Raw genomic sequence first — 26,062 nt, 5'->3', positions numbered from 1 at the left:
GACCAAGTTAAGCAGGTAGCTGAAGTTACTGTCTAGCAATAGTATCTTGGATGAGCCCGGGGTCACGTGTTCTTGAGCAAGTTAAACTCGGCTTACCTCCCTATGGCCCTTCTGTTTGCTAACTTGAAAATGCCAAACAGACATGAGCCTGTATGGGTCTGTCAACGTTTAAGCAGTGTTACTATCCTTACCATTAGTAGGACTGTACTATGAAAGAGAACTGGTGCTCTTAGACTGTCGTGATAATGTAACTACCAGATAAATGAAAATGCTAACAGGATATATGATTACAACACTTTTACATCAAAATGGAATACAAACTGCACATTATTCTAGGAGATGTGTATGTATTAAGTGTTTAGTATATTTAACTGTTTTCTACATTTTAGAGATCTCATTACTTACCTTTTCCAATTTGGATAAAGCAAGAGAATAGCAGTCTTTGGCTCTGAATTGCATGAATCTCATATTGGCGGGGTGAGTTAGCTCTGTGATAATGCTTAGGCTCGAGAACAACCTGTATTTCAAAAGAATGTTGCAGTTTTAAGCTCCAATTAGAACAGTTCACAAATGTAAGGATCTACATAATGCTGTGACTTGTGTTCATGTCCATGTTTTTAATTAAGCACCTGAAAACTTAAGTCTTTTTGGCAGCATAAAAAACTCATATAATAGACTCTGATATAAGGCTCTAAATTTGTCATATTGTACCGATAATACATGGCAGTCATCAATCATTTTATGTGCTTTTCTTGGAACCTGACCTTAGTGAGGTAATGTCAAATGGATTGCACGGTGCAGTTTTTTCAACTCTTTAGTCCTTGCCCTCAGTTTTGTAGGGATGAACTTCACTGAAATAATAATTCACATAGAGCCTAAATTTGGCAAAATGTATTTCAAGAACTACCTAGTAGTATGTGTGTTAATGGCATCTTACTGCAGTTTCTTTCTATGTCTGTTGAGCTTTATATATAGTATTAAATCATATGATTATAGAAATGTTGGACATCGTTATGTTAGCAGTTCTGTTCCTGTGAATAACCAAATATTGTGATCATATAAGAGAAAATGGAATTAGTAAACTAGCTGAGAATCTGGACGGCATCACTTAATGACATCTTGTGTGCACTGTAGCTTGAAAAGCGCTGTGTATGTTCAGTATTTTCTGTGGCAGTTTAGCTAGTGCAGTAGTTATATAAAGGCTATTACATTCTACTAAAGATTGAGCCCTTAGGGAATAGAGCCTACATAGATAGGTTAAATACATGGTAAACACACACTTGAGTTGCAACTATGGTGTGACTTCATTTATTTATTTTTTAATATATGATACAAATGAAAGCCTTGAAAATGCTCTGTACATATGAACTTCTATCTCTTAACTAACCTAAGGAAAAAGTCCAGTTATTATCTGTGTTAATTGTGTATCACGTAGCATATAATTACTGAAGTTTCTGCTGGCTGGAAATTTTTCTGGTATTGTTGTGTTAATGGACCAGCATTCAGGTTTGGAAAACAACAGTATAATAATTTAGAACTAAAAGCAAATTAAACAACTAATCTAATGATAAGATGCACATGATCTGAAGAAGATTTGCAAGTTACTAGTTTTCTGCTACAGACGGATTTAGTTAATAACCAAGTTATAAAAGAAGATTGCAAAAGATCTACAAATGTGCTATCGATAAAAAATTCAGACCTCTTATTTAAGAGTGCCCTCCAGTGGAAATAGGGAAAAAGCATTAGAGATTGTCAAAGCAAGATTGTCTCTTAACCCTAGTTGAAGGCACTGCCTGCAAACTTTCAACGGTACAGGCCTATTCTTTACAGAGATTTCTCTTTTCTTCTTCATTCTGTTTTCAGGGTTTTTTTGTTTGTTTGTTTTTTCTTTTATTTAACAAAAAAATTAAAAAAAAAAAAAAAAAAAAACCTGACTTGGGAAGAGGAAACCTTAATCAGCCTGATGGAAGACATGCTGTTGTTGAACCGATATTTGGGAATTGGACAAGTGAGAGATGGATATGAGCCGAGAGGATAAAGTATGAAAAATATGTAATGGCATCATAAAACCTTATTTGGTCCATTTATAAATTGGTACTGATTGCTAAGTGTCATATGAATGACTAACTTATTATGTACACTGTTATTAACAAATTTCTTGCAGTTTTTGAAACTCAGCCACTAAAATGTTAGATAATAAGAACTTAAAACAGGACTTCCCAAACATAAGCATTTAAATCCAGTAATTAGTGTAAAATAAGAATATAAACACTGCTAGTACAGATTTTCTGCATAAGGAAACCTGTTTTATTGAGGTGGTAGTCAATGATTAGCTTCACATTTTACATTGAGAAAGATCTCTAGGACATAGCCAAAAACCAGTAATTGCTCCTTGTACTTTTAATCTATGCTGATTTGTTCTTTTCCACCCAAAGGATTAAAAATTTCCTTTCTAATTTGATGCAACTGTTTGAGTTGCAGCTCTTCGCTCCTTTTAACTATAAATCTGGTAAGTTAGTGTTGTGTCAGAATTTTAATTGGTATGAAACAACTTCTATCCTTAAAGGTGTTAATAACTCTGTCATGTTATAAACAACACATCCATCTCCTAATCAAAGCTGGATAGGGATATACTGTTCTGACTAAACAAGAGTAAATTTATTTTTAGTAATTTATGTAAATCAGGGAATAATGCCAAAACAGGCTTATTAGAATTGGCAACTTAGGCCAAACAGCATTACAGTGCACTTGCATCATCTCTTCAGGACTGCTTGCAATCCATAATGAGATCAGCTGATGTGAGTCAATGAGATTTAGATAAACTTATATAGCTTTATTTCTTATGACGTAGTTGGAATCTTTTTCATTTGTGTAAATGTTTGAGAACAGCACATATTAGCAACACTCCAGTGACATAAAATCCTTATTTAATCCTATACTTTTTGTTCATTGCCTTTGTCCATTATCTTCTTCATTACTTTCTTACAGATATTACTAAACAACAAAAAAACTTGAAAGATCTTAATTTATAAAGTTATGTTCATGTGATGAATGTAGTTTATTCTGCAGAACAGATGAATGTCACTACTTTACACTGCTTAGAAAAACTTAGTTATCCCTGCAACTTCGATATCATGTAGAAATACAGTGAATACATTGTGTTTGAGAAGAAGTAAATTCAGGAAAAGAGGTAAAATAGAACAGTTTACGAAGTTGACAAGGTTTTCTGGAAACAGTGTTAATTCTTAAAATGTGTTATTTTTATTTATTTTGAATTTGTAAGAAGGTCTATGCAGGCTTAGAATTATACTGAGCAGTTGTATGTTTCATACATGAGTTACAGCTGCCATCTAGTTGTAGCTATTGTGCAGGTAAACTGAATGGTTATACAGCATGTTTTACTACTTGGATATCTATTATACGTAATGTAATATTGTGATTTTATTTTTTTAGTGTTGCACTAGGTAGAACACAACTATGGGAAATATCAACACCTACTTAACAAATTTTATTTACTTTCCGTTCTATTTTTCAATTTTATATTTAGGGAAAAAATTCTGGAAATCTTAGTGATGCATATCATTGCCTCAGTGAGATATCATAGAACAGTGTGGTTATTATTACACTGGAATGTTCCGTGAATTAAGTTTAATTATAATTTCTAAATTTGATATGTGATTGAGATGCATCTGTGTTAAAATCAAATGTAAATTCAAAATCTCAAAGTTGAAATAGACAGAACTAAAACTTCTTATGTAGCACAGATTTTGCTTCTTTTGGAGTGCATGCAGTCATGCTAGCACTAATGAACTACACAGTTGGGGAAAAAAAAAATCTGTTGAAATACTTTGGATTTCACATGCTTATTTTTCTTGACCAAACCTTACTAAAATAAATCATAGGAGTTTTTGGACTTAAGCACTAGATCAGGGAAGCATTTCTTAGCTGTCTGCATAGCGTATATATCTGTTTTTGTTTGTGAGTTTTTTTGTTTTTTTTTTTTCAAATAAACCTTCTTCACTGTTTAACGTGATTTCTATCATTTGGTACTTGTTGAGTTGAGATACTTACATGAAGCGTAGCTTTAATCAGGAAATGTTCTCAAATGATCTGGAGGTCTCTGAACTCTGTCTGGTTTCTTAGTTGTTTTCTTAGACTTATAATTTTTCACTCTGAATTCAGATATTCCTTCCTGACTCTGAATATGCTATTGTCACAGGTAATAATGCACACATGCACCTGAAAATCTGTTTTTTTGTTGAAAAATCAATATTCAAAATTTATACACAATTAACTTCATACTAATGCATAAGCTGCTGCATTAGAAGGATCTGTTTTTTTGAATTGTCTTTAGCAACACAAGGATAGCTGCACTAAGAAATATGTGGGGTGTTTTTTGACCTGTTTTCAAGAGTAACATTTGTTCCTTTCCTATAAACCTGAAAATTAGAAATTATCCTCAAGTTTGGGGATGAGTTTTGTCTGAGATTTCAAGAGAGTTGTGCCAAGAAACAGTTCATAGCTAAGGCTTTTTGCTATGTGAAAAGAAAGGGGAAACAAAAATAGAAACCACACCCTCGTCTGAATACAGAATGCATTATTAGGTACTTCGTGATTAATGGATATGTAAAACAATACTGCAAAAAATCTCTTACCTGAAGAGTGTTTGAACATTTACAATGGTCTTAGCATCTGCCATGTAGTCTTCCTCAGCACTCATTGTACTTTCTTTGTCCACCACCACCATATTAGCTGCAAAGGTGACCCCACATCTTAATAAGTCATCTAGGCTTTTGTGAAGAGAAAGAGGAAGAAAGAAATGAACAAGTCACTTTAACCTGAAATGCTTAAAAGATTAGTGATGATACTGATAAATCACGTTGAGTTGCTGGTTCCCTGCAACTCCATGTACATATTATAACTTCTAGTATAGTCCATGTCAAAAATATGAATTGAGAGAATAGAATATGAATTGTTTTCCTTGAAGTCATAGAGAATACACTTCAGGTTGTTATGGTCGGTCTCCTCTTCCTAAAATGGTAGAATTATTTCAGAAATTAAAATGAGCCTTTAACAGTTACAGGGAAAGACTGTATGTCCTTACATGTTTCATCAGCTTGCTTCATCATTATAGTTATTTTTGGCAATGAATGGATCTAAAATGATTGCTCTTTAACACATTTTGTTTCAGTTTCAAAATGTTCATAAGGGTTCTAAGGGAACATCTGAAAAGCTCCTGTTTTATCTGTCAGAGTGTTGTTACAATGCCTTTAGGAACAGCTGTACATTTCACCTACTGGACAATATCTGCTGTGAAGTTTGACCACAGAAAACCACTTCTGACAACTAAGTTACAGTTGCCAGCATGCCTTATATTTATTTCCAAAATGAAGCACATTTTGGTTGTTAGTTTCTGTAGGAAAAGTTACTTTTAAAACAATTCTGGAAAAGTTTCAGAAAGTTTTTTTTTTTCTTTGGTTGGTTTTTGTTTTAGTTTCTGTAATAAAAGCTGCTGGGAACCAAGCGACTCTTAAGTGAAAATGAGAAGAAAGGGTATTTCATGATTTCCAGGAGAAATTGAAAAGCTACATTTTTTGCATCATTCTTTACTTCCAAGGAAGAAATGCTATTTTGTCATTAGAATTGCTTCTCATTTGGCAGTTGATCTAATCTGTAATATTGTCTAAACTATACTGATTCAATTATTACTGTTCTCAGTGATCTTCTAAGGCTCCTAAGTTTTACGTAACCTATTCTAAATCTGTTTTGAAACTCTAGAGTAAGGAAAAGGATACACATTATTGGTGTTTATTTTACATTTTATATGTGTTCTTCCAAAACAAATACATAATATAATTTTTGAAACTGCAATTTAACTGGTGGTTGACCACTAAAAGAAAAATTATATGACCTATATTAATAATGTCAGTGCATATGTGGAAACCTGACCTTTCTCTGAGTAATTTAATTACTGAAACAGCAGTAATGTAATACTGAACTAGCAGTAAAATAGCAGCAAAGTCTAAAATGCAACTATATTTTCTGCATTTCAGAGATGAAAAAAACCTATTCATTTGTTTACAGTTGTACCACTACTTTGAGGTTTTTTTTAATGTGGGGAGTTAGAATTCTAATAAGTATTTTTACAATTCCATTATCAGTATTTCTTAATATGTAACAGACTCCTGCACTACTGGAATCTGGTCAGTTACATATCTCACATCTTTTATACTCGAAGTCTGTAATGTTTCTGCTAACTTGGTACATTTTGGTGAAGTTCAGTCAAGCTATGGATTTCTGTAAAGATGTTTTTCCGCAGGGTACTTGCTTCTAGCAAAAAAAGGATATATATAAAGGGTATATATGGGTAATCCTTTTTGTGGTTTTCTCTTCAGCTTTGTGACATTTCATGCCAAGTGAGCATAGGACAAGTGTATTAGATATTTAAAAGGTAGCAGATGGCATTCTTAAATGCATTGGAAGTGAATTCCAGAGACATTAAGAAAGAAACTTTGTATATTTTACATTGTAGCATTTAGCTAAACATGATTGATTTCTATTGGTTATATATGATTTTAAAACATTTAAGAAAACACAGAATAAATACAAAATCTCATTACTGATGAAAATAGATGTCAAAAAATAAACTACAGAATCTGATTTTAAAGTGACTGCATTGTCAGATTTGATGCATAAGTTCATGTTAACAATACTGCAAACAAAAGAACTTTGCATAGTAATGTCTTTGGTGGACTGTAGTCCTCAGGTTTACGCATTCATTTCTTAAAAAGAAATAAAACACACCTCAGAACAAATGAAAAAAACCTGTAGGAAGTGATTTCCTTTTGAAAGTAAAACCAGTAATTTTTATTAGAATTTAATCTTCCAAGTTAATTAAAAATGGTCTTTGGGTTATTAATTATTCTAGATACTGTGAGTCAGTTCAATTATTCTGCTTCTATGAATTTTCTGTAACTTTTATAGGATTAAAACCTTAAAAAAAAAATAGTAGCTATTAACAACCCAAGACACATTTTTGCTTTAGAAAAACACATCTAGTAAGTAAAAAACATGTCTATAGACCCACTGCAGGTCTCACAGTGACCAAGGTATTGCCAAGACAAATCTGCAGCTCTATTGCTATTATAAGCAGTTTTAAAGCCCCTGTTAAAACAGGATGAAAATTTTAAAATGTTGAATATTTAAAATTTTCATTGAAAAAATAGGTTCTGCTACTTCTGGGCAGGAAATAAATTATTTGATGTCTGTGTGGAGAATGAGTACTGTGGCCTTGCAGCTCCACCTCAAAAGCAGCCATGTAGTGAAGCAAACTATTTTCTACTTTGATTTGACACTAGGCACGTGAGCTTACTAAAATGCTACTGAGCCATTGCTCCTCTCTCCCCTTTGTCATTTCTGCCTGATTTTTCTGTTAAATGTATGTTGCTGAGATTAGATATGCAAATATATACCAGCAGAATTTCTGAAGACAAATATTGGAGTAGGCGAATATTTTATGTAGGGGAAAATTAAGACTGTTGGACACATTTAAACTCATTAGTTTTAGTGTTGTTTGTGTTCTATAGCTATTTTACATGAGCCTAGTCTGTAAATGATAAAGGGTGTCACTAGAATCAGTGCTATTACCTGGCAATTTCTAGAGAAGTACTAAATACTTATTAAAATAAATGTTAATGCTTGGGTTTTGAAGATACTAAACTGTGTTCCCTGTCATACTTTATACTGACAATATCCTCTAGAAGTCAGAAATGTGAAATCTCAAACTATAGCACACAGACATACAGACCATGCATGCAGATAGATCATCTTCAAATATAACGCACACGTAGACATGCAATGACAATACACAAAACAAGCCACTGACCACTACAATGTTAAGTTTTCTAACAGTTACTTCACCTACTTGTCGATAGAGCCCACCATGTAGTAAACCATTGGAAACCAACAGATTGCATCCAGAAAATGCATATCTGGCCTAAGCAGCAGATGGGATTACAAAATGAAACACAATATCACAACAGCAGCATCTCTTCTAAAATACTTCAAAAAAAAAACAAAAACAAGTAGTTTGGATGGTGGTTTGTTAACTTCAAAAAAAAAAAAAAAAAAAAAAAAAAAAAACCTTGGAAGTATTATGTCTTTACACGGGTAATAGAAAACTGTGAAATAACAGTGCTGTAACTGTAAAGGATGATCAGAATGATCACATGCTTATTAATAAATGCACCTCTTAAATCAGAAAATTTATGGCACAGTACAATTTCAAATATTAAAACGAGTGATTGATTTCAAAGACACGCTGCTAAGTTGTTTTCCAGTGCACGAATTAGGGATACTAAAAATAAGCAGTGAAACCTTAATGAAAATGTGGAGTAGAATCTTTGAGTTACGCTAATAACTCTGATTTAAGTTAATGAGAAAAATTTTGAAGAAAAATATTATTTTAAAAACAATGTGTGAAATAAAGTTTTATTGTTTCTTTATTCATAAATTTTACTGGATTTCTTCTTGCATATCGAGAAACAACTGAAATCTCAAAAAATGCCACGTATAGGTAACAGAATACTGTAATAGTGGGTTGATAAAAAGAAAATAGGATTATAACAAAAAGACATAGGCAGGATCATCAAAGGTGGTTGGATTCCTGAGTCCAGTGAAAAAAATTGCAAAATGCCAATTGACATGAATGGCACCAAGACCTCAGCCTAATGCATGTATAGAAAGCATGCTGGCTTTTCAGGAGGGACTCTGCAACACTGAATGCTGGGAGGAGCCACTGCAAATGCAGTGTAGAAGGTAGAGAAATAAGGGTTCTAATTTAATTATCAGCCAAAACTTTTTGCCATTAAAATGATATTTAGGTGTAAAATTATAGCTCTGAAGTGTGTTAGCTCAGGCGCTGTTGTGGAAAAGATAGCAAGCACTAGAGGGCACTCTGTGTTCACATCACAGCTTAAGCATCACTTTATAACAAACTTTAAAAACCAGAAATCTTTAAAGAGCAATTCAAGCTTTCACCAAATCATGTAATTCATTTTATGCCATAACATATATACACTTAAAACCTTTGCGTTGCAAACACAAGTGTATACAGCTTCATTAAAAAGCTGTTTGAGGCTAAAGTAGAACACTTCATTGCAGATCTTTGCATAAAAAATTGCTTGTAATAAACCAGAGCACATACATGCAAACCAAAGTGTCACTTTAGTATCAACATCTGTACAGCGCATCTTCTGATGTAATTTCTTTAAGTCATAGTTCAACCTCATATTCCTTATCTGGCTAGCCTCCATTTTTGTGTCTTTCAAATTGTGGTTCTAAGTATGTAAGCAGCACCAAAGAGCTGCTATTGCAAGTAAGTTCTTAAGCAGTACTATGGTTCTCCCCCAGCCTCTGCCCCCCCAGAAAAAAACAATTAATTATTTATGTTCGGATTATTAAGCAGTACTCTTGTCAGAAGGTTTTTTCTTAAAGTTTAAAAAGCTAATGCAAAAAAGGCTAATAATTTTAGTGATCTCCACACAGGTGTGGTATTAACAACAACATTATTGCAGAGAAAGGGAATTAGAAAGTGGATCCTACTGGCCTAAAGAACTATTTATCTTAGAGTCTAAAATTGTTACAAATATTCCAATTAAGGCCATTAAGTGACTTGTAAAAGCAGTGTTTGAAGTGCAGTTTCATAGCTACAAAAATGACTAGCTACACGAGTTGACTTTTTTACAGTGCTTACAAAGTTCATTTTAGCAACTATTCATATTACTTTAAATATTTTAATACTTCATTGAAACATCACCTGTGAAGAATAAGGACATTAGAATGTAATACAGCCATTTACAGTCAGGAGAAAGTCAGTTTTGCATATAACAATATAGGTTCTGTATTTTTTCATTTTTTGCAAAGATGTACGTGCCATAATGTTTTTGATTTTAAGTTGGCCATCTGAAGAGTGATCACCTATCAAAGTAATGATAAAACGATTTTAAAATGTATCACAAAGAAAAAAAAAAAAGAGACAGAAATATTTTTAAAATCTACATACGGGTTATCCAGGAGTAATACAATGGGATTGAGTTCTTTTTTCGGTCTGTAATAAGCTCTAAGTGGGACGATAAAATTATATAAGCCATTTCCAGCAGTTTCTGCTGCAACAATAATCAATTTATTTTTGAATCCGTAGGCTTTGGCATCTTCATAGTAGTTATGCTGGCACCCCTAAAATTAAAACGAGAAACAAGTTCAGTGGATATGAATGAAGAGGTTTAGTGGAATGGAAGGTTTTACCACTAGAAATAGAAAATTGTATCAGCTGACCTGAAACAGATCTGATTAGATAGATGCAAATGCTTGGAGATGAAAAAGGATGAGAAACTTAGTCTGTGACAAAGCTCACGTCTAAGCAAAAAATGTTCAGATGCAGCAGACAAATGTGAATGCAGTTTTATCCAATACCAGAGAACTCTCTTTACCTTATCTAGTCTTAGACAACAGAAGGGTACTTTTTCATGCAGAAGATGACAAAATGTGGGAGAACTTCCAATGTAAGGAGAGTAAGGAGGATAGCCTTTGGCATACCTAGTAGAATAGAAAAAAAAAAACAAAACATTTTTTAGTATAGACAATGAAATACATTGCATTATACAGCTGTTTTATGGGATGCTTATACCTATGCCTATTTAAACAAGTATTTGTGGACTAAGAGTCAAGTATATTAAATGAACAAAGGTATGTAATTTAAATCTTTGACCCATTCTATACAATGTATTGACAGCTGTCAAATTTTTGTGAACTGAAGGAATTCTTTTTGGCTATTTTTTTTATTTTTTTTTTTTTTAAACATCTTTGGAAATGGGCTGATATATTGTAGTGTACAGGCTTGGTGTTCTAAACACACTGGAATATAAGGAAAGTTGGAAAACTAGAAAACATGGTGGGACAGCTTCTATTCCTTCCCCACTTATCATTCAGAATCTCAAGAACAAGTAAGGTCGTTACCTTCTTTTACCAAAAATGAAATTTCTAATTGGCCTTCATTTTTAATAAAAGACTACATGATAGTGAGGAAGACTGTCACTTGCAATGGGAGGTGCACATACGTGATCAGAATATCCACAGCCATCGGGGAAGACTGAGAAGATAGGCGGCCTTTTATATTCTGTTGTTTCAGTTGACAGAGTGAAGATGACTTATTCTATTATTTTTTTCATTGGATTTTTATGATCTTCCCTGGGGCTTCTCATACTTAGTCAAGTTGGAGATGCAAAACTGCTAGGTAAGCTATTGGCTTAATTGAGTATTTCAGTTTTAATATTCTCTTCAGTAATCCCAATAAACATAATTGCCTATCTTATTTTAAGGTGGTTACCAGATTTGCTTTTTTATGAGCAATGCAGCATTACTTTCACTAATGTGCTAACAAACATTTTAAATTAGATGTAATAATATTATCTCATATCACATTTTGGATTGTTCTTATGTTTTGGAGTCATGTACCTACTGTTAGTGTTCAACGTGCCTGTTAAATTACCTGATTGTCAGGGAAGGACAGAGGTATTTATTTGTTTACAGCTTACTTTAGTCCTAGTAATTATGAACTGTAGGAAAAATGGTCATGAATGTCACTTGATGTGTATGCTATAAACTGCTATACACAGATCTGTATTACAGCGTGTAGAAAATCTCCCGTAAATAGAGGATGTGGTCTGTTTTTCTTCTTTCAAAATAGGCATCACAGTATTCTGCTACCAGATAAAGGCATTTCTTAAAAAGAAATACTTCCTTTGTGTGTCTTACTTGCTACAACTTCTTGGATTGATCTGCGTGTCCCAAAACTGCCCATGCTTGTTTCAAATAATGTTACTTAGTTTATATTAAATATACATACTCTAAGCCTGCAGAGACTTCGTCATCAGATGGAGTGGTTTCATCTTCTGACTGGTCACTTAGAAGGTCGCATGCCTGAAGTGAGGATGAGTCTGCAACCTCCAGAACAGGTGCTATACTGGGCCGTCTGCCCTCTTTACCTCCCTCAGAAGGAAGAGCTAGTGTAGGTCCGCTGGACGTTCGGCATCCTGTGTCTTGTAAATCGATAGCAACGGTTCCTGAAGTAGTGTTGAAATTGGTTTTACAATGTGATTGTTAAAACATTTAAATGAGATTCCCATATTTAGTAGGGATTTTCAGACCTCATGGACAAAGACTGAAAGGAATGCCACATTCATTAGCTGTGTTTATCATATTAAAGTATAACAAATATTTACTCTTGAGGAAGCCTTCTCCTGTACATCTGCACTATCACTAACCATGAATATATATATATGCCAAGTATAATTCACTCATATTAATGTGCATCACCAGTAGGTTTCATATTTCATTCATGCACATCATTTAGTAATAATTATAAGTTTGACCCTACATGTAACAAACTCACTAGATATTTTGACATTTCTAAAACCCACATTAGAAGTTGGCACCTGAGTTCTCGATACTTTTTAATTTACTTTTTAATTTTTAGTTTTCTGTTTCTTTTTTCGTGATATTGTTGCCTGAAATTAGGGAGAAAATGTAGTGGTTGGAGATTCTTTGTTGTAATAAAACCAACTAGTAACTTGGCGTGGAAGAGATGTTAAATCTTGATGGTAATTACCATTATGTAGAATTGAACTAATTTATAATAAATTAATTGATGCTATTTCATGCGTTTGCAAACCATAAATTGTGTTAAAAAAAAAAAAAAGTCTCCATGACGTATTTATTCATATACACACATATATATATATATATACAGTTAAGGGAAAAATACCCTTTTTAGGAAAAGAAAACGGGAAATGTTTAATATACTTTCTGCACTCTATTTTAATTTCTTAATTACAGGAATACATTTTTAAAAGCTTGAAATGCACTGTTAATTGAACATGTTGTGAGACATGTTTTTCTGTTAACTTACCCATGCTGGCTATTATACTGTGTACAGGCAACCTAGATGCTCCATGATAAGATAATTTTGATTCATGTCTTTTTCTGTGTTTTTCTTGCTTCTTGAAAGCAGAATTCTCTTCTTTGGTGATATTTATATAAAAGCATATATCTGTAGAACTCATGATATACCGAGGACCTGGATTCAGCAAAATGTTTTTGTTATCTTCCTTTCTAACACCAATCAGACAGACTCCAAACCTTAATTAGAAAAGGAGAGGCATGGTTCATTTTTTATAGTTCTGTATATACTAGAATTTCCACTGTCAAAAACGAGCCTTCTGTATATTTTATACTGTACAAATAGAATCTTTCCAGAATTTTTGTTGTCAAATGTTTGAAAAAATTTTATCTCCTAAGTGGATCATCAAGCAGTTTTTTTTTAAATGATGAATCCATAGGTATCTGATTCCAATGTGTTTCTTTATCTCTGGAGATTCTACTAGAGATGTCTCAGTTAATTTTTCTAACAGATGATTAATCCCTTCTGAGAAATTATTAACAGAGAAATGGATACTTTCTATGAAAAATGTATTCATCATGTTAAATTGTTCCATGTCCTGGAAACTACTTTAAGAATATTCAGCCATTCACTTCTAAAAATCTATTTAATTAGAGAGAGAAAATAAGGAAATAAAACTAAAATAATCTTTGGTCACTTATTAATTATGAAAATAAGATCAAACGTTCAAAGTTTGATGAGTCTGTAAGTTCCATTCACACATCAGTACTGAATAAAAGATGCATGATCTGGAACATAAAGAAGATGTATTAATGTTCTTAAAATTGGATCTAAGTGGGGAAAAAAGTATTCTGAACAATCACGGGGGTATAGCAGGAATCAGCTTAAAATTGAATGCTTTGCGTAAAACTGAACATGCTGGATTTCCAGTTGGCTCCTGAATCAAACCACTGAAAACAAAAAAAAAAGTGAAAAGGATTTGTGTTCTGATATAATCTTTGTCTAAGGTATGATTCGTTATGGTTATCAAGCTTATCCTATATATCCTTTATATTCTATTCTCCCAGATTAAGCTGCCTATAAAGAACCAATATTAGCCTTTACATGACCAACTGTAACTTACAGAAGTTACAATTGAATGAAATATATTTCCTAATATACAATTGAGTATATTGGTGGCCAGATGTTTTAATCCAGAAACAGAGTAATGCCTGATATTGCACTTTTGAATGCAGAGCTACATTTGAGGCAAAATTTTAAAGTCAATCTTTTATAGGAAAATAAACATACTTTTTATGTGCATGGAAAGAAGCATATGTGAAGCTTTTCCCCTCATACTCAGCAAAAAAAGTACTTTCTTCCAGGTTAATGTGAAACACTTCATTACCAGAGCATCTGCCATACATTTTCTGCCACTGTTCTGATGATTGCTGACTCTCTCTGAAACATGTACAGATAAAGAGAATAATTTAAAACTTAATGTACCATTCTTAGCAATCAGTGCATTATCACTAAGCAGTAGAAATTATAAACATCTATTGGAAATGTCCCATGGGCTAATCTGAAGGAAGTATCTGAGATCAAAGCTTGGTAACACTGTAAATAAGAAGATTATTTTTATGAAATAGAGAGCATTTTCTGCTAAGTAATAGTCGGATTATGTACTTCAATGCCAGGAGAAACATGGTGGAATTAGGTTAAATTCACACCACAAGAAGTAGATTCACTGTAATTGAAAGATGACAGGTGAAACCAACAGCATGCTTATTCTATTCATAAAGACAGTCTCTTCAGATTCTTCGCAGATTGTCTGGTTCCTGTTTGAAGTGGTGAAGAATAATTGAAAATAACTTATGTAGGCAGGACTCATTTGATTTATGTCACTTTATATGTAAGAAAGATTTTTCTCTGCATTTGCTCATGTTTGTTGTCTTCAGTATTTACCCAGAAGGTGTTTTTAGTTACTGTGCCTTGTATACTATCCTCTTTTCTAGTGCAAGAAAAGAAATTATTAATCATTTTAAGGGTCCTTTACTAAGTGCAGCTAACGTTCCTTATCCAAATGCATTGTTAATGGAAATGTTCCAAACCTTGCTAACACAAAAACTTGCAGGCTATGGGCCTCTGTGAACCCCTTACTGACCAAGTTTCCATCTTTGTGGGCTTTGCTAGGTACAGTGGAATTATATGTATCTTTATCAGAACAAACAAGTGACAAATATGCTCTGCATTTTGCCTTTTGCAGCTAAGATCTCTAGATACTGTGACTTGTTAGTATTCATTTCTACTTTTTCAGTATCATGACATAATTTGTTTTTCTTGAGTTTTTATTTTTCCTCACCCTCAGCACAGAAACATTTTGTTCCAAGGTTAATGAATATAAAGTAAACATTTTTATTGCAACGGTATTAAAAAACAGTGCATTATATATAGAATAGCAGAATTCGAAACCTAATTACAGAAGAAAATTGTTCCATATTGAATTTTAGCACCCCTCTCCCGCCCCAAACTGAAATGCTTACCTGTTCAGAGTCTGTCTGGTTCCAGTTAGTTGTCGAAAAGCTTCCCATGGTGCCGTTCTGTAACGATCACATGAAGTTCAGGTCAAAAATGCTACTTTCTTCCAGAACTTTGTATTGTATTATAAACTGTGTTAGAGTTCTATTAATAGATTGGAAGTGTTTAAAGGTAAATGTTAAGATTAATAGTAATCAATAATAAAATTATAAATAAAAATAAAGATAGAAATGTTGTGCCTCATAATCTGAGTTCTACAAACACCTTCTATGAGAATAAGATGAATTGCAACTAGCCTGGCCACTGTGAATATTACTAAAGCTAGATGGCATAAGCAGCAGCAAACTTCTTAATCTTAATATAAAGTTGGTCTGGTCAAAATTGCTTGGGAAATGCACATTTTCCCTAACCTACTCACAGATTTATACTGGTAAATATGCTTTAATTTATTTAATTTATGCATGTTTCTTCTTTACTGTTTATTGTTTTATCATTCTAATTAGGATAGTACAGAGTAATTATTTTTCTGTGCTCTGCTGCTATTTATTGCTTTCAATTTGCAGTAATTTCCGTGTACTTAGTTCTTTTCTGATAATCATGAAGCTTATGTTATTAAGTGTCACACTACTTAGTAAGTATAGGAAGTAGATCCCAGTGTGTAACTGTACATAAATTAGCTGGTACTTGATTTATAGGAGTACAAACAGCTGCATTAATACTTTTGAGTTAATATTTGAGTCTGGTAGGATTTTTCAGTGTTCAAGCTTTCTGTAGTTCTCTGATAAACATCGCTCATGATGGCTTTCGGAAGCATCATTCTTCCAAAAAGCTTTGCAAAAGGGACAAGTTAGTATCTGGCAGCTGGGAGCATTGCTGTGGCTGAAAGCTTTCAGGACCTCCCTCAGCAGTGACTACAGCTACAGGTGGCTGTGAATGCCAGCTCCTAGTGGATCTAAAAGATGGGAGAAGCTGTCTGCTTCATGCTTCAAGTGACAGAGAGAGCTGGATCAGAAAGAACTCTAGGAAAGGGACCTTGATAAAGCTTAATCACTATAAGAACTCACTATGTGTGGGAACATCTGCTCATTTATTTGAGTAGCAGGGAGAAATTTTTTTATTTTGAAGTTCTGAATTATCAATCAAACTATTTTCTGAATGAAGTCTTATCTATGATATAGATTTGAACAAACACTCCCAATGCTACAATAAAGTTCCTAAGCTTGTGAATCAACAGAGTTAAATTAGATCTTTGGAAACATATTCCAGTATTTCCAGGTGAAAGTTGTAAGAAATAAAAGGAAAAGAAGAAAACACCGCTCTGGGAATTACATATTTTGTAGCAAAGATAATGCATTTGAAATACTTGATCTTCTTTAACTTCTGTGTTTGTGAAGATAATTCAAATTTGCTTCAGTTACTTCAACAACCTTGATTACATCAATTAATTCCTAGTGGGGAAAAAAAATAAGTACTTTTGCATTCTGCTGTAGTTACTTGAACCAGAGCTGGGAATCTATATTAAATTATCAATATGCCTGAAATAGAAATGCTGATGTTCTCAGGCATAGTAGAAAACGTTGCATAATGTCAGTTTTTGTGCTTACTGAAAACTCTCTGATATCTGCTAGGTATGCTATTCTTCTTTCATACAAAAATAATATGGAATAATCTTAAATGGCTCTGTATTCTGTTCATGCATGTCATGAAATGAGAAGTGGGAAGAAAGAGATTGTATGTCACCATGGTTTTCAGGAGGCATGGAAACATATATTTTATTGCATACTGATTGACTTCAAATGCAACTTCAAACAGGGGCACTAAAGCCTTGATATTTGTTGTTGCTGGTAACAAAAATTCTAGCTATATTTCGCTGTTCCCTATCTTTGGCACAGAAAAATACTGCAAGTGCCATACAGAAGGTTAAATAACTCTGTTTATGAATATCAAGATATTACTGGACATCTAGTTATTTGAAAAAACATGCATTTCTACTGCTGTCAAATGCACAGTCTGTATGCATGTACTCCACTTTTACAGATATACTCAGATTTACTTGTTAATGCTTCTCTCGGCTCATGGCATTTTCTTAAGAATACCTTAGTGTTCCATGTCAATAGCATACTAGGAATAATAGATTTGGTAGAATTCTTCTAATAAATATAGAGAAGTTCAAAGGGTGATTATGCAGTCTGTAGAGACACCATAATTCACTATGCCTTTCCGTACACATATGTGGTGGTTATGTTAAAAACCATCTCCTTGTATGTGTATTTGCTTGCTTCTTGATGTCCTTGCTCCGAATCGCACATAATAGTTTGTATGTTAGCAAAAAAAAAAAAAAAAGGCAGTGAACACTTTCTATTGTGGAACTGATAACACTATGCAAGAAATTCAATATTTGGAGCATGAGAAGAAAATCTTTTTTGAAATTATCATACCTTAATTAAAATATCTTGATGTCTTTAAAGAGCTGAAAATACCAATTTGCTTCTAAAACTGAAGCAGTTGCCCAGCGATCAAGTTAAGCCATGTTATACAGAATCTCAGCTGTAACTTCTGCAAGGCGTGCTTTTGCTTGTTAATGGTAATATATACTTACTGTCCCCTGGAGGTATGAACCAGCAGTGTGATCAATGTAGAGGTAGCTGGACATATACAGTTTAGAGCTAGCATAGCATATTTGAATTCTTCTTCACACACAACGTGATCTGTGGAAAAAAAAAAAATAGAAATCATTTTATAAAAATACTTTTCATTAAACAGAATTATAAATTCCTATATTTGCATAAGAAAATAGTGAAGTTAACGGAGAAATTGCCTCCAGATCTTCAGCATTCACTTTCACTTGGAGAGTAACTATGTACAATTTACCCCATCTATGCTGCCTTTCAGGTTGCATGACTGAAGTTAATTTTTCATCCAGATCCTACTTCAGGTGCAGCTGAAGGACAGAGATGTAATGGCCCTGTAAATCTAAGTTCCACTATCTTGCTTCACTGGTAGTTACAAGTAGGCCTAGTAACATAATTCAGTTCACAAATTTGCACCTTTGGCAGTTAATATGATCTGGTATAAACATATCAAGCGCAGCACAGAGATGTAAGTTCTGCACCATGCAATTTCTGTTTTCAGAAAATAGTACACACAGAGTACTGCAATGTAGGAGTATCTCCTCAATTAGATATGTAATGCTGGTTTACAGACTGGTTGTTTGGAAGTAGCTCTGGGATATTTGCACTTCAGTAGCTTTTATTTTGTTGATTTGACTAATATTTGCCCCTGAAAACAGCTAATGGCTGCTGCCTTTGAAAGGGGAAATTCATTCTTGATCTTTCTAAAGATCGAGGCCTATTTAAATGTCATAGGGAAAGACTGAGTTTTGTGAAGACACTGTCAAATATAGAACAAATTGAGGTTTTTCTTCCCCTAAATAAATTTCAATTATAGCAATTGTTTGCTGCAAAAGGGATCTCAGACAGAAATGTGCTTTTTTAGTTGACCATGTGCCACTAATACATCTATTTGAAATTTAACCTAAAGATTTTGAGAGGATAAGGCATAGTGTACAACTTGGATGAAATATCTATATTCCATTACCTTTACAAAGGTAGCAAAGATCTATGAAAATGAATATTAACTTCCCCATATCGAAGGAACAGGAAATTCATTTTTGAATTTGTGTAGGATTTTGTCAAGAAGTTCCTTTCATTTCTTCTTTAGAAAAATGTTGTAATATAGCTAATAATTTTGAAAACAGACCAAAGAAAAATATACAGAGAAATTATTTCATCATCTTCTATTTCATATCTTGTACTTGAACAGAAATGTACATGCTGACCTGATTATATACAAATGAAAAGGAGTAAACAATGGATGGCACAATGTGTGTGGAAAGTATATATCTCACTTAAATCTTTCATATACTCTATCTTTTCTAATGTGTGGCTATACCTTCTGGATGGTTTTTATGAATAATATTGCACAAACAGAGGATTGCACCTAGTAAAGAGATGTCTGCTCTAGCCACCTTAATCTCACACATGTAAGGAATTTGCAATGTGTTGTCAAGATCTTTACATAGGTCACCATGTCCATGGAACTCATAGGACAAATTCCACTTCTCTTGTAGACTTTGACCTTGCGTGAGCCACTCATGTATTTGTGTATCTGAAAAATGTATGAAAATAATTCCTACTTCAGAAGTGTTTTGAAGGCTTTGAAGTTCTTAGAGGTAATATGAGAGTGTGGACAAAAGCTTCTTAGCACTCTTAATTACCGTGGTTAGGAATATTGTTCTTATTCACTGATAAAAACATAATCTCCAGACTATATAATGAAGCAATCCTTCTTGATTCCTATTCGGCATTTTAGGAAGAAAAGGGAATGCTATGTAGAATACTTACTTATAAATAGTAAATCAGCTTTAAGCTCAGTAAGTCCCAACGCAGGAACTTGATTTAATTCTGAATTTAACTTCTAAGGTTCATCTGCCTTTTTTATCTGACTTGCATGCATGCCTCAAAAATAATAATCCAAAGTGTTATGGCATAAGATTGCATATTGTGACTCTTCACTGTATTAGGAACAAGTTTTGTTCTTGGTTGGACCAATACAAGGTAATTGGACCTAATCTTGTCTTATTCCAGAAATGTGTATATTGCTATTGTTAGAATGTTCCTGAACTTAAGAGATGCTTATTCATGTTTTCAATTCACAGAAAAATGCAGCTTGTACTAACTTCTTCTGTCTTCATAATAAGTCTTGACGTGCAAGACAGAAATAGCACGTTTTTCAAATTGTAACTCCCAGTAATGCTGCTTCTTTCTGTATACCTATTGATTTGTGCTGGCTTTTTTTTTTTTTTTTTTTTTTTTATGGTGCTTACCATGTGAATTGTTTGATTCTCTCTCCTTCCCCTCCTAAGTTACACTTTCACATTAATAAGATGAATCTTTCATACTATTTTTGTTCTTTTCCTTCTTTTCTGTTTTAATTTGAAACTTAAGTAGTGGTACTATGGGTTTCTCCTCTTTGGCTGCAGCTAAGTTCTTGTATTATATGAAGATTAGGTCAAGATGAACTTTTTTCTCTAATTATTTGAGAGATCATAGCATGTCTATAATGTCATTGTGCTTTACATTTATGTTCAGTACTCTTATTGTTGACATGTGGTGAGGGTTGTGTATAATATTTAATGCTTTCTCTTCTAAACTGAGTAGGGAGGAAGCTGGGTGATGGTCCAGTAGTCTGGGAAACTGATCAAGTCCTCGGACTTTGGTTACTAATATCATCAAATCAGTCATTCCATATGGCAGAGGAATAAATTGCAGTTCATCTTGAATTGAATATTAAGGATGTCAAACCAATTTACCAAATAGAAGGATTGCATTTATACTACAGAAATATGCCTTTTAAATTTTTTCAAAGTTGTAGTTTCTTTGAAAATACTTTTTGGTAGAAAACATGTTAAGTCTGTCACAAATAGAGGTAATAATGCTATGAAGTGAGTTAAGACTTCTGTAATGATATTGAAGATTAAGTATATGCAAAATACTGATTTATGTCTATAGCATCAGCCACGTGGTAAGAACGTGTCAGGTCTATCTGACATAACTACTCTGAGAAACCTGGCTTTTCTTAATTTGATAAGTTAACATGAGTACTAACATACTAGATAGAGAAAAACGTCCATCTATTATCTCCAGACTATTTTTTTTTATCCATGGTTGGATAGATTAATCATCAGATGCATTCAATATCCATTTCCGCGAATCTGGACTATGTTCCTTTCTCATAATCCACTGAAGATGTAAAATCAGACTTCACCAATCTGAGCTAATTCATTACTATATTTTGAGTAAATTAAGAATCACAAAATATGTTCCTATTCCTGGAACTGTGATTATATAAGTTTTCTGAACATTCAAGGTAGAGATGTTTATTTTCTAGCAAGCATATGAAATTTATTAGTAAAACTCAGAAAATAAGTAATTTATTCTGGTCTCTAAATTGAATAAATTTACTGTTCTACTGTAGATAACTTTCACTTTATTTCATGTTTGTGCTAAAATGCAATGCCAGATGCATATATTAAGGGTACACAGCCTTTTGTAGTCCTGTGTTTAAAGGAAAAGCTGAAGGACTAATAAAACCATCGGCAACTGCAAGTGAAGTAAAATGCAATATTACTGAAAGAAAGATGAGTTATATGAAGGTATTTGTATATTGGAAAGCACAGAATTATAAAAATGGCTTGTGTTGGAAGGGATGTTAAAGATCATCTAGTTCTAACCCCCTGCTGTAAGCTGGTTGCCACCCACCAGACCAGGCTGCCTTGTGCCCCATCCAACTTGGCCTTGAACGCCTCCAGGAATGGGGCACATACTTCCTGGTCAACCTGTTCCAGTGTCTCACTACCCTCTGAGTAAAGAATTACCTTCTAGTCTCTAATTTAAATATCCTCTCATTTAGTTTCAAGCCATTCCCCCTTTCCTAAAACTATCTGCCCATGTAAAAATTCTGCGCAGTCTTGTTTATAAGCATTCTTAAAGTACTGGAAGGCTGCAGTGAGGTCTCTCCAGAGCTTTCTCTTCTGCAAACTAAACAAGCCCAACTCAACCTCAACCTTTCTTCATAGGATAGGTGCTCCAGTGCTCTGATCATCTTAGTGGCCTCCTCTGGATGTGCTCCAGCAGTTCCATATCTTTCTTGTATAGGGGGCTCCAGGTCTTGACACAGTACTCAGGTCTTATGAAGGCAAAATAGAGGGAAACAGTTGCCTCCCTCACCCCTCTTTTGATGCAGTGAGAGACATGACTAAGAATTACAGCATTTAAACTCCAGGCAAAAGATTGTTATAAATGGTGATAGTGTTTCCTTGCCCATCTAATGACTGTTAGAGTTGCTGACTGTAAAAAATAGAGGAAAATAGAAGATGCAAGGGTCTGTCTCTGACACAGAGTGAAAACATTCCTTTTCTGACAAGCCATATTATTCAGTGCAAAGTATCTCTATTCCCTCACTGTGATAATAAGTTCTTGTACTCTCATTAAACAGGAGAAAAAAAAAAGACAAAATATTGCCTACTACACAGAAATTAACAATGACTTGTCATTTATACTGTTTCTAAAGCTTAAGACAGAACAGCATCCTGCAGACTTTCTTCAGGAGAATTAACTTAAGATCTAAATTTCAGTACTATCTTATGCCGTGTAGGTTTAGTGGCTAAAGTATGATGCTGAGATGCTGTAGTGTTTTAGAAGTTTTCGATTTAGTTAAAAATAAAACGTGTCAGGAGAACTTTTCTGAAATCTGTGGGTTTTTTTCTTAAGTTCAGTGACTTTTTTTTGAGAATTGTTGCCTCTAAACTTGTATGCAAAAACGCACAATAAAAAATGGAAAAGTAAAGGAAGAAGAAATACTGAGTATTTCACGTTCATAAAAATGCACAGTATTGGTTTGGGAAACCTCTAGAAGAAAGGAGTCATTTTTAAAGGAATATCAAATTCAAAAGAAGCCTTTTGCATTAAGGCAGTAATAAAACAGTTCTAAATCATAATAGGAAAAGCACTTAAAAAATCGTTGCATATAGTTACAACAAATTTTATTTGTAAAGACCCTGGACAGGAGTATAGTTTGTAGCCTCCACTGGGCATATGTATCAGATCAAAGCAGAATTGAACAAGATTAGTAATCACAGTGAAGTCGTCCTAGGAAAGAGTCTGCAGGCAAACATTATTCTAATGATTGTAAGCATTAGTGGGCAAATATTTGTGATAGGTCAGCATCTAATGATGATGTTTATACTGTGCTGGTAACCTGACCAAATTTAAAACTGCATTAAAAATTTCTGGTGTAATCAGTAAGATAAATTAAATCTTATAGAAATGCTTGTAATTCTCTGCTATAAACTGCTGCATGGTGAAACTGTAAGACATAAATAAATAATGCTATTTGCAACAAGCATGTGTGGAAATGGATACAGTGATCCATTCAAAATAATTTTGAGAAGTAAGGTGCTCTATAAATATTCAGCCCTACAATTCAGTAATTTGACAATCGATATTAGAGGAGGATAATGTGGTAGAGAATACATAAGGTTTTCTCAAGACCTTCAAGAAGTAAGGAATATAAATGAAGACAGTGAGATAAAAGATTGATTAAGCTCGAAGGAGGGAAATATTAAAATGTTTTGGTTTTGGGTTGTTTCCAATTTGCTCATTTTGCTTTGTTCTTAGGACAAACTTAGTGTGACTTAGGACACACGAGGGGGAAAAAACCCTCTGTTTTGGAAATCTAGTTATATGTAGGTCACTCTGAAAGTAATGCTTCCTGTTTATTTCTGTAGAAATGATAACAGATACAAAGAACACAATAAATCAATTTGATAGAGCAAATTCTCAGCTACAAAACACTTTTTCAATCATTAACTGTGCATTTCCAACAGTGGTGAACAAGTGCCTGCATGCTACGCCCATGAGAACGCACACTAGAGAAGATGACCCACTGTTACTGCTGCCTTTAGTGAAATGCACCACCTGCTGCCTCTCTGTACTCACATCCACTCTTTGGTCTCTGGAAATGTTCAGCAAATGTCAGTGAATGCCAATTGGTGCTTTTTTGGTTGGTTTGTTTGTTGGTATGGAGGAATTCAGTGACACACCTTTGCTTCATAAGCACTTTCACTTTGGACACAATTCTGTCAGACTGCCCCTCTGCTGTCATCTATCACATGGCAACAAAATATTATGGAATATTGACAAGAAGGTTCAACCTCTACTGCCTACCACCAACATCAACCTCTGACGTTGTGGCCAACATCACAAAATAGGAAGCATTGATTTCAGAGCATTGTATACACAGTATACACTGCCCCTACAGAGACATTCAGGGATTCAGAATAATGAAACTCTTAAAAATACAACTAGTAGCAATAAATTAACAGTTACTAGTAAAGAGAAGTGGCCATGAGTAGAGAGAGTAGAGGGAAGAGATTGTTTGTGCTACGTGGTTCTAAAGGGGAGATGAAAAAGCATCATCATTCCTGTCACAGCATGAGTTTTATTCCCTGCTGTGCTATCTCATAGTTTAAGATTATACTTTCATAACTTTCAGACTGCTATTTATGCTTTTTCATCTTTTTCCAACCTTGTGGCAAATGCAGTAGCTTTTAAAATCTCTGGGTTCGTTCTGTACTGAAATTTACTTCTTCATCACGTTCTTGGGATGATGAAGGAGACTAATATTTGTCCATTTAGTTTTTTTGAATTTTGTATGAATCAGCAGTCCCTTCTTGCTTAGAGTATCCTTCAAGAAAACTGAATTTTCAAAATTACAGTTGAAAAGGAAAGCTTTTCTCCTGCTTCATGGTGCTACTTTTCCAGAGAGAAGTAAAATGAATTGTTATTGTAAAGAGTATTCATATATTTTGCACATAAGTATATGTGTGTGTGTGGATATACGTGTATGTGACAGAGAGACATAGATTTCCGCCTACACAGTGCTGAGAAAGTTTCTGAATTTAGAGCTAGTAATCCATTCTTATGAGAGAGGTTTTATCTGGATTTCTTACATCATTTTGCATTTTTTATTTTCCAAGATATGAATTTCACTGGATACAGAACTAAATTACATTTCTCTTTCTAAAATATTTGAAAGAAAAAAAAAAAAATACTTTTTCATATGAGCTAGAGAAAAGCATCCCAGTGTAAAGATTTCTTTTTTCTCGAATGAATTTTGACCTTTTCTAAGTAGGTCTTTTCATATATCCCTTGGTAACAGTATGCTATAAAAGTCAGAAATGATTTAAAGACATGGATAAAACTTACCCGGATTTATAATTGAGAAGTAACAATGTATGATATATCAAGTAACACTGTGCTATATGAAATGAGTATCCTTCAAATGCTTATTTATAAGAGCCTGATATAGAAATGTTATTTTACTATTGAGAGGATACATTAACCCATACTACTTGAAAATGTTAAGCTTTTAATGAGCTTCTAACTAGTAAATATACTTAGGGAATCTCCCTTTGATTATGCATTCATGAAACAAGCTGCCAAATACAAACAAGCAATTCAAATGGCTGAAATCTCACACTTACCTGCAAACTTGATGTGGAATTTATTCTCAGGTTTCAGTATTTGGACATACAAAGGGCAGTTCGGGGCAAAGTCTTTAACAGCCCATGCTCTTAAAATGGTTTGATGATCCTAAAATAAAAAGTAAGAAATTATAACAATAAAACACGTGTAATCACGAGGATACATTAGAAAAATAATGCTTTACAAGTCTGTATTGCAGGAAATTCATTTCAAAAACCGTACAACACCATCTGGTATGGATATTTATGTACCCCTTCCATATAGCATGTAATATTACTTATATATGACACACATGTAAATATGCACACACATTTAGTCAGCTACTGATCATAGGAGTATAAAAGATTTTCCAGCCTGTTGGCTTTTCTGCCCATTACTGTCAAGAGTGAGTTAATGGTAGGAATAATATTCCTACTCCATGAAAGTATACAGTAATATATCCACTAATTCGTATAATGAATTTAATGAGGTATGGCTAATT

At 33.7% G+C, this 26,062-nt stretch overlaps 1 protein-coding gene across 2 annotated transcripts in view; it reads right to left on the bottom strand.

The window, feature by feature from the left end:
- KCNT2 (potassium sodium-activated channel subfamily T member 2) overlaps window positions 1–26,062 on the bottom strand; it is a gene marked incomplete at both ends in the record, with an annotated part of 114,370 nt that overhangs the window by 14,479 nt on the left and 73,829 nt on the right. Inside the window, 10 exons of one of the 2 annotated variants that reach the window (XM_079536377.1) lie at window positions 406–517; window positions 4,656–4,790; window positions 7,925–7,996; window positions 10,064–10,236; window positions 10,491–10,596; window positions 11,906–12,122; window positions 12,968–13,197; window positions 14,249–14,398; window positions 18,075–18,183; window positions 25,581–25,689. In XM_079536377.1, the coding sequence (XP_079392503.1) occupies window positions 406–517; window positions 4,656–4,790; window positions 7,925–7,996; window positions 10,064–10,236; window positions 10,491–10,596; window positions 11,906–12,122; window positions 12,968–13,197; window positions 14,249–14,398; window positions 18,075–18,183; window positions 25,581–25,689 (1,413 nt within the window). The remainder of the gene's footprint in view (window positions 1–405; window positions 518–4,655; window positions 4,791–7,924; window positions 7,997–10,063; window positions 10,237–10,490; window positions 10,597–11,905; window positions 12,123–12,967; window positions 13,198–14,248; window positions 14,399–18,074; window positions 18,184–25,580; window positions 25,690–26,062) is intronic. The other variant, XM_079536378.1, reaches the window with a different exon arrangement.

The sequence above is a fragment of the Tetrao urogallus genome, assembly GCF_951394365.1.
Source record: "Tetrao urogallus genome assembly, chromosome: 5".
Taxonomy (NCBI): domain Eukaryota; kingdom Metazoa; phylum Chordata; class Aves; order Galliformes; family Phasianidae; genus Tetrao; species Tetrao urogallus.
This window is presented reverse-complemented; position numbering and strand designations above follow the sequence as displayed.